Source organism: Microcebus murinus, chromosome 5, assembly GCF_040939455.1.
Source record: "Microcebus murinus isolate Inina chromosome 5, M.murinus_Inina_mat1.0, whole genome shotgun sequence".
Lineage (NCBI taxonomy): Eukaryota > Metazoa > Chordata > Mammalia > Primates > Cheirogaleidae > Microcebus > Microcebus murinus.
In genome coordinates, this window is record NC_134108.1 from 71,680,015 (window position 1) to 71,689,228 (window position 9,214).

The window sequence follows — 9,214 nt, forward strand, 5'->3', positions numbered from 1 at the left end:
AATATTGTTCAGTGCTAACAATAACTTCATTAGTCTTTGAAAAAACCCCAAACTGTGAACTGTTTATTGTTACAGAACTCTTCACTCTTACCAACTTCATAAAGCTATTACAAAATTGTTACAAAATAATATTAATTCTGGTACCATGAGAAGTCTAGCCACTTGAATATTGAAACTCTCTATTTAAATCCTAAAAAGATATACTATTTCAAAACTATCTCCAAAGTCTATTACATAAGACATGGCTATAGCTTGATTCTCAAGCTATATTAACTTAATTATCATCTGAACCAAGGCCATTCAATATTATTGCCCTTAATCCTTTTTTGAAATAGCAAACTTGAGCAGCACACTGTAATTCTTTTAAGAATCTTTATTGATTTTTCTTAACAATTCAGTTTGTTGGATCTTGATGCAGTTTATAAAAAAACTTCAGTACAGTTTCATATAAACTGCAATCAAAAAGGTAATTTGTTTTGTCAAAGAAGTTATCTGAAGTTGCAAGTTACTTTTTGTAATATGCAGAACAGTAAAATGTAAGCATGCTCTTGGATGCAGGTGCTCCTGTGTACTACGGAGTTATTTTGAAGAGCTTGCTATGGTCTGCAGGCAGTTTACGGGATGCAATTATTTTCTCCACAAATTAGGTACATGAGAATAAAACTGATATTTATGAATAAAGTATTTTTCTCAAAAAAGTTGAGGCAGCTTTTGTTGAATGCTATCTGTGTGGGCACACTTGCTACACCTGGAACTGTGCTAAGACAGAGACAGACAGCAGGGAGTCCACGTCCATGCTGAAACTTGAAAAATCCCTCCACACGTGTTGAGGAGCTCCAAGGAAAGGAAGAGGGTATGACACTATGCCCTCTGAACAGAGCGAACAGTGAACACTATGCCCTCTCAACAGTTGTTCATCGTCTTACATTAACAGAACACACCAAGAAACTTTACATAACAACGAAGCAAATCCCCCCCACTGCTTTCAGTCAAAGTCAGTGGTGTCTAGAGTGGAGGGTGAAAGTGGAGCAAGCCTAGTAAGGGATAAAGCTTAAGTCTACACCTCATGCAGAGTTGTCCTTGTTCTGTCCTCTAATGTTTCTCAGACATCCGAATTAGAACTGAGGTTTGTTAACCTGGGGTCTGCATTGATTTCGTATCTGTAATGATACCCTTCCATGTGATCCCTGCAGGCATCTCTGATGTTATGCATCCACTTTTTTATCCCCTTGCGGTTCAAATACAAAACCAGGAGGAAAATAGCGCCTATCAGGGCTAAGACAATACCCAGGAAGACATAAGAAGTCTGCAGGGATTGGGGAAGGATCGGGTCACAGTCCAGGTCAGCGCTGTTGAGTTGCAAGAGGACCCGATTCCTCATTTTTTCCGGGAATGCACAGGTGAGCCTGGCTTTGCCCTGCACTATCTCTGTGTCCTTGAGCCAGGCCACCATGTCCGCCATGAGGCAGTCGCAGACCCAGGGATTGTTGTCCAGGAAGACCCTGACGTGGGGCAGGCCTTGCAATTCATGCAGCGTGCCGTTGTGAAGGACCTTGAGGGCATTGTCCTCCAGGTGGAGGCTTTCTAGATGTGTCAGGTTGCGAAAGGACACGTAGGTCAGGCTCACCAGCGAGTTGTTACTCAAGTCCAGGTGCCTGAGGCTGGGCAGTTGGGCCAGCACATTCCGGGGCAGGTAGAGGAAGTGGTTGCTGGCCAGCTCCAGGCGGCGGAGCCCTCGCAGTGCCTGACCCGGCCGCAGGGCCGCGGCCACCATGCCCTCGAAGCTCTGGTTGTGCCGTTCGAAGAAGCTCTGGTTGTTCCGTTCGTCCTCAGGAGGCACGATGTGGTTCAGGATCAGTTCCTCCAGGGTGCTAGGGGCTGAGGCGCTGGCGTTGCTGCCCGAAAAGGCGAAGGGGCTGAGGGTGTCCAGGGGGTTGTGGCTGAGGTCGAGCTGGCGCAGGCTGGGCAGATGCTCGAAGGCGCCGGCGCGCACCTCCTCCAGGCGGCTGCCGCTGAGGTTGAGCGCGGCCAGCTCGGCCAGCGGCGGCCGGCGGGCGAAGGCGCCGGCGGGAAGCACGGCCAGGTGGTTGCCGGTGAGGAAGAGGTTGCGCACGTAGGGGGGCAGGTCCGTGGGCACCTCGGTCAGATTGCGGTTAACGCACTTGACGGTGCGCGCCGCCTCGGAGCACTCGCACGGCTGGGGGCACTGGCTGGGCAGCGGGGGCTGGGCGGACACGGCGGAGGCCAGGAACGACGCCGAGGAGGTGGAGGAGGAGGACGCCGAGGAGGTGGGAGAGGACGAGGAGACCCAGCCCAGGAGGATCAGCGCCAGCCGCGCCAGCCGCAGCCGCCCGTCTCCGGCGGCGGGGCCCCGGGAGCACCCCCCAGGCATCGCGGCTCGCGTTTCCCCGGAGCAGGGCTGGGACGGCGCCCGCTCCCAACGCTCGGGAGGCTGGGCCCGGAGGGCGCGAGCCGGCCGGAAGCGTCTGGAGAAAACTTTCCTCTCGTGGGAGCGGAGGAGGGACGCCGCGGCCGGAACTTGGCTAACCCCCTAGCCACCGGGCGTCCCCCTCCCCGGGCCGATCCCCCCGCCCCTTCCCTCCACAAAGTACGCACGGCGGGTCGGGACGCTCGGCTCCGCGCTCCTCCTCCCGCTCCTCTTCCTGCCGACGCCCGGGTGGCACCTCCTCGTCTCTTTTGTTGGCGCCCCTCGCCGGATCCGCTGCACGACCTGGGACAAGTGGGACAGAAGCGTAAGGAGCAGCGGCTGCCGCGGCTCCCCAACGCAGGAACCGGCCTCTCCGAGCCAAGTCGTCTCCACTCTGTCCCGGAGACCCCCCTCCGAAAGCCCGCCCGGCGTCGCCCCCCATCCCCTCCGCACATCCTTACCCGGGAGAGGGACGCGCGTCCTGAGACCGGAGCGCAAAGTCTTCCTTCTGCCCTGGCCCACACTTTATATACCCGTCCAGCCGCCCGCCCTCCTCCTTTCCCCATCAGACTCGTCTCCCGCGTGCAACTTCTCACTCAATTCCCAGCGCCTCCCCGACCAAACTTCTCCGTCTTCCAGCTCCTTTCCCCCACCGCCTCCGCAGACGACCTGCCTCCCGGGGTCCCTGCCCACTCCCAGACCTCTCCTCCGGGTCCGGCTCGGGAAGAGAGGGAAGTTTCAGGTTACAGGCGTCTTTTCATCTCCTTTGGTACCTTCTCGCTTTAGCAGGGAGTGGAGGGCCCTACAGCTGTCGCCCCCCAGCCCACGCTCCGCCAGCCCCTCGGGTCCCAGAGGGGTTCGGGTTCTTTCTAAAGGGGAGGGGAGAGCCCGCGAACAAAGCGGCGTTGGGACTCGGGGTGGGCTGGCAACCCGAACCTACGCTACTCTCCGCCCGAGGATGGGGAGGAGCCCCAGCGCCACCTCCGGGTTCCCTCGCTGGCTGCGAGCTCGCTGCCCACCGCTCACCTCCGCGCCCGCCGCCTCGCGAGCTAACTCCGAGTTCCGCCGGAGTCGCGACGGCTTCCCGGCTCCGCGCAGCGGGCGCCGACTCTCCCGGCACCCCAGCCCCTGGCCCAACCTCCGCAGCTGGGAAAAACCAACCCGGGGGCCGGGGGAGGCCCGGGACTGCCGAAGGGACTTCGGCGCTCGGCCAGCCTCGCCAGCCCTACGTAGGGGGGTTAAAGAAGAGACCCTAGGGGGACCGGGCTGCGCGCCTCCTCCTGGTGGAAATTAACGAGGAACTTGCCAGGAGAGGGAGAGGGAATCCCTTTCTCTCCCCCCTCCCCGGCCATCCTTTGGTGGCTCCTCATTTTGCATGCTGTATTTACCTTGGACGGGAACAAAACCGCTGGTGAATCTCGTGGAATTCACCCTGATTCGGGCACCTTTGGTAGTGACAAGATAGATTTAGGGGCGACGGAACAGCGCAAAGCTGCAGCCGAGAGAAATGAGCTGAGGATCACAGCGGCAGCAGCGAACGCCCAGCGTGTTGTAAGGAAGCTTCAGAAAGTCACCCCATCAAAGTGGTACCTTGGGCTGCAAACTTTAGATTTAGGTGTAATTAATGCGTGCCTGCGTCTCCCGCCCCCGCACTTCTTGCGTAGTTATGGAGCTTGTGAAGAAAGAGAAACAACTTTAAGAAGAAAAAAAATAATAATAAAGATTAGCGGAGAGGAGAGTCATTCTTGATTCATTAGTTTTTCTCCTCCCAAAATTAAAAGCAGAAGGAAGAAAACGGCAGCCAAAGCATCCTAGAAACAAAAGGCAAATAGCAACGACGTGAGTCACTCGGAAAGCGGACCCGCCCCCCTCGCCAGATGTGGATCTGTGTGTCAGTGCAAGTCATCAAAGCAGGGAAAGCTCTAGCGGTGGGAGAGCGGGGGTTGAAGGAGGCTGACCTGGGAGAGAGGTTTGGTCCCAAAGTCGATCGTCCCAAGGGGCGTCCGTCAGGCGGTGGCGGAGAGGACAATGGGAAAGGGACAGAGTGAGTGATTAATGCCAGATGGATCTGTTACTGTACTGGACAGGTTTGGGGTCCTGAAAACTTCATCGTTGCTCTCTCAATAATTTTATATATATATCCCCTTTCTCCCAATCAAATAATTTCCCTGAAAGGGTAAGAAGGTTATTCCAAGCTGCTTCATTTTAGAGGGAAAATAGCAATTAGGGAAAACAAGGTGAGGAAAATTAAGATCCGCTCATATAAAAAGGATCAAATAAAGGATGCTGAAGTTTGTGCCTCGTACATGTATGTGCCTTTAGGAAAGGCCTCAACTCTCGGATGGATGCCTGATCGTCTTTATAGAAAGATAATCTGCAGAGCCAACAGCAAAAATGGCCCAGACAAAAGCTGGAGGGTCCTGGAGGCTGCAGAGATTTGTGCAAAAGAGCCAGTTTCATTACTTTGCAACTTCGACACTTTTATCTAAGTCTCTTCTTATTTTTAAAAGTGTTTTGAAACATGAATGTGAAACACTTTGGAAAAAGAATCTCCAAAGCTGTAGTCATGTTCTGTATTCCGGTTGTGGTGGTGGTTATATAAATCTATACAAGTGTTAAAACTCACAGAACTTTATACAACAAAAAGAGTCAGTTTTACTGTAGGATAAGTTTAGAAATAAAATTAATTACTCATTGGAACAAACTATAGTAATGTTCCGATGTAATACTAACTCTGGTTCTGACCAAAAAGAGCAACTGCTGTTGGGAGGGCGAGATGTATTTTAGAAATTTAGAAAGATAATATATATTCTCATCTGATCCTCCAAACAACTCAGAGGCAAGATAGATATCATTAGTATTATTGTCCCGTTATTGTTGTTGTCATCCTGTTTTACAAATGAAAAAACTGGGGCTTTGGGCTGATAATAACTAGCATTGATTGTCTTTTCCTTCCAAGCCTTGTGCTGATCGCTTTACAGAAATTATCTCATTTATCCTCCACATCAGTACTCAGGTTAGATCCTCTCACTCCAGTTTCACAAATGAGAAAATTGATGTAAAATTAAATTATATAACTTGCTCAAATGAGTGATGGAAGTGGGAACTAGGTCCAGATTTGCCTGCCTCCCATACAGTACATCACACATTCTGCCTCTAGGCGAGATTAAGGGGTTTGTGCAATGTTCTGCTCTGTTCCATTTAGGCAGAATGGAAGCCTCACCCCTTGTTCTTTCGCTTTTTACTTCTCATCCCTTTCTACTCTCCTGCAGCTGGAAATTGGTTATAGCTGCTGGAAAGGGACCCAGAAACTTAGGGTCATTTCTAGTGCCAACGTTTGCTAGCTGTGTGTCTTCTGTATACTTTTGTTTCTTAATCTGTAAAATAGGACCACTCATAAAATGTCAAAGCATTTCCATGAGAATTGAGATGATGTGTATAACACACTTAGCAAAGTCACCTGTTACTATTGTTCTCTTCTTAATTACTCTCCCTCCTGCCATTTCTTGTGACCCGTTATATCTCTGTAACTATATTATTGATAGGATTACAAGGATGAATAATTTAAGGTCTCCCTAAAGTACTTGCCAGATTTGGCAAATAAAAATATGAGGCACCCAGTTAAATTTGAATTACAGATAAACAATGAATAATTCTTTTAGTATAAGGATGTCCCATGTAACATTTGGAAAATACACTTAAAAAATTGTTGTTTACAGTTGAAATTCAAATTTAATTGAGTGTCCTATATTTGATCTGGCAAGAAAGCAATGTATAATCTGGTAGAAGAAATAAAAACAGAAGCAAAAGCTTTCAATGCAAAATTAAATACAGTTTGGTATGTGCATCTTCTCAGTGCCCTCTCTCTTTGTACATATTTTGCTTCTATTTCTGCTATTTTTATATGAATGGGATCATAGTATATGAATTATTCACAATTTTTATTTTTTAAAACAACCATACATCCTTCCATGTCCATACATATAGGTATGCTTTCTTCCTTTTTAAAGATTGCAAAACATTCCAAACTGTGGATTGTTATATCACAATTTTTTAACAGTCCTATTGAAAGACATTGAGATCAGTAACTACATTTTAAAGAAGTTTCCTTCAAGTGAGAAAAGCTTACTAGGATCAGTTCTATTTTGATTGTCTTAGGCATTTAATTATCCCAAATTATCATACTTTCTTTACTCTTGACAGCTTGAAATTTTTTTGTGCTTGATGCTATTTACATGCTGTAAAGCATGGCAGAGAATTTCAGAGCACATTTTTCCCCCGATTATGCTTCTATTTCAAAATGAAATAAAGGAATGATCTGAATCTCCTGACAGAGAAGAACCAATTTAGTGTATTTCAATAGGTCATTTTGTAGCCTCTAGGAAAATGTCTCTGTACTATCATTTATTTAGAAGATTGTTTCTATAGGAACCATTTTTCTTCTGACCCCAAGGAGACCCATTAGTAAATGATTGAAATATTGCTGCTAAATCCTAATTAGGCAAAGAATAAGGTAGTATAAAAAGCCATTTTACATAAGGGGACTTGAGCATCCTTGGATTTTGGTATCCACGGGAATCTTGGAACCAATCCCCTGAGAATACTGAGGGATGACTGTACACAGTCATCTGTAGAACTCTCCAAATAGCTAATGTTACAGGATCACTCAACTTGAATTCCATAAACCCTTTTCAAGACTTCACTGTATGCCATCCACCATTTGAAGCACGTGGGATACAAAGATAGATAGGATAAAAATCCTTGCCCTCAGATAACTTGCAGTCTAGTGGGAGAACAGACTAACAGTTACAAAGCATATGGTAGGTGCCAACACTGAGACAGAGGGGGGTGGTTGTCAGAAAGGTTCACTGGAGCAGCAAAGCCTGAGTTGCATTTTGAAGGACAGTTAGTCCATATCCTCAGGTTCCACACCCGTAGATTCAACCAACTGCAGATTGAAAATATTTGGAAACAAACCAATAAAAAAATAACAATATGACAATAAAAATGATACAAATAAAATATGTAGTAAAATAGCTTTTTTATATAGCATTTACAGTGCATTAGGTATGTAATAATCTAGACACGATTTAAAGTATATGGGAGGATACACATAGGTTATATGCAAATACCATGCCATTTTGTATAAGGGACTTGAACATCTGTAGAGTTCAGTATCCACCGGGCTCCTGGAACCAATCCCCCACAGATACTGAGGGATGACTATATTAGTAAGAACTTGACAGTCAAAAGATTGCCCAGTTGGTTAAAACGAAACAAAACAGTATTTGTTTAGTTCTAGAGACCACATAGGGAAGAACACACAGTATACAGTGGAGGAAGTGGTCCAAGGTCAGATTTGAAATATGGGGGGATCAAATTACTAACCTCCAATCTAAAAAGTTTGTCTTATCCTTTAGTGATGGGGAGCCAATGAAGGTTTTAGGCAAGGTTTAGGAGTGACATGGTCACAAGTGCATTTTATTTTATTTTATTTTTGAGACAGAGTCTCGCTTTGTTGCCCAGGCTAGAGTGAGTACCATGGCATCAGCCTAGCTCACAGCAACCTCAAACTCCTGGGCTCAAGCAATCCTCCTGTCTCAGCCTCCCTGGCTCATTTTTTCTACTTATATTAGTTGGCCAATTAAGTTCTCTCTATTTATAGTAGAGACCGGTCTTGCTCTTGATCAGGCTGGTTTTCTACTCCTGACCTGGAACAATCTGCCCCCCACAGTCTCCCAGAATGCTAGGATTACAGGCGTGAGCCACCGCACCTGGCCCACAAGTGCCTTTTAGAAACATCACAGTTGTTATCTGTTTAAAGAGTGTCTTACAGGCAGAGAAGACTGAGAACAGAGAATAGTTGGGAATTCCAAGTGAGAGATGACAAAGATCCAAACTAAAGCAGAGGTAAGATTGGCAAGGCAGGAACAGATTATAGAGACCAGTGGTTCTCAACAGAATGGCACTGCCCCCAGTGGGCACTTGGGATATTTCTGGAGCAATTTTCTGTTGTCAAAATAATTGGGGAGAGCTACTTGCATTTAGTGGGTAGAGGCCAGGTATATTAGACATCCTGTAATTACAGGGGTAATCCCATACAAAGCAGAATTGTTCTACATCCCACATGATTTTGAAATATCCATCTAGGCATCCTTGTAGACAAAAACTTGAAGTTCTCAGCCTAGAAATAACTCCATTTTACATGTAAACTCCAAATATTTATAGTATAGTTTTATTACACACTGAACTTTCAAGAATTATAGCTACATGGTTTGTTAAAGAAAGAATATGTATTGTTTTGTTCAAAACTTCACTAAAATTTTGTCTCTAACAGCCATGAGACTCATTCTATTTGAATCACCAGTACTACCTACTTGTATCAGTTTGCATTTGTAGTTGTTGCATTTGCAGTGATTCTTATTTCAAAATGTCTAATATAAAAAAGCTATTTAAATAGTCATTTGAATATTGGTCTAACTTACCTTAAATCCTAGTTTATTTATAAGTAGGTAGAAGACTATCACTACTTCATTAGGTCTTCTAATGTAGTTATGCCCAATATGTTGTGCCACCTATTGTCTAATATTTAATTATTCTTATTTTATTCCTCCTTTAATATTCTAGTTAATATAGTATATATTTTAAAAATTATATGTGAAGGTACATTTTTATAATAAAGGGACTTTATAAAATATTTGTTTAAAAAGGAAACTTTGGTTTTTAGAAAGTTTGAAAACAACTTACATAAATTTTTGAGAGATTCTATAAATCTCTGATTTATTT

At 45.9% G+C, this 9,214-nt stretch overlaps 1 protein-coding gene across 2 annotated transcripts; it reads right to left on the reverse strand.

The window, feature by feature from the left end:
* Window positions 1–358: 358 nt before the first annotated feature.
* Window positions 359–4,081, reverse strand: TPBG (trophoblast glycoprotein). 2 transcript variants are annotated; one of them, XM_012769140.3, is made up of 2 exons: window positions 3,455–4,081; window positions 359–2,731 (listed from the first exon to the last, which is right to left on the reverse strand). In XM_012769140.3, the coding sequence occupies exon 2, from the start codon at window positions 2,390–2,392 to the stop codon at window positions 1,103–1,105; it is 1,290 nt and encodes a 429-aa protein (XP_012624594.1). In that variant the 5' UTR covers window positions 2,393–2,731; window positions 3,455–4,081; the 3' UTR covers window positions 359–1,102. The 2 variants fall into 2 exon arrangements, with proteins under 2 accessions (XP_012624594.1, XP_012624596.1); XM_012769142.3 differs by lacking the exon at window positions 3,455–4,081 and adding an exon at window positions 2,890–2,952.
* Window positions 4,082–9,214: the final 5,133 nt, after the last annotated feature.

Excerpts from the sequence above, each read along its gene's own strand:
- TPBG (XM_012769140.3), bottom strand. The coding sequence starts at position 2,392 with ATGCCTGGGGGGTGCTCCCGGGGCCCCGCCGCCGGAGACGGGCGGCTG.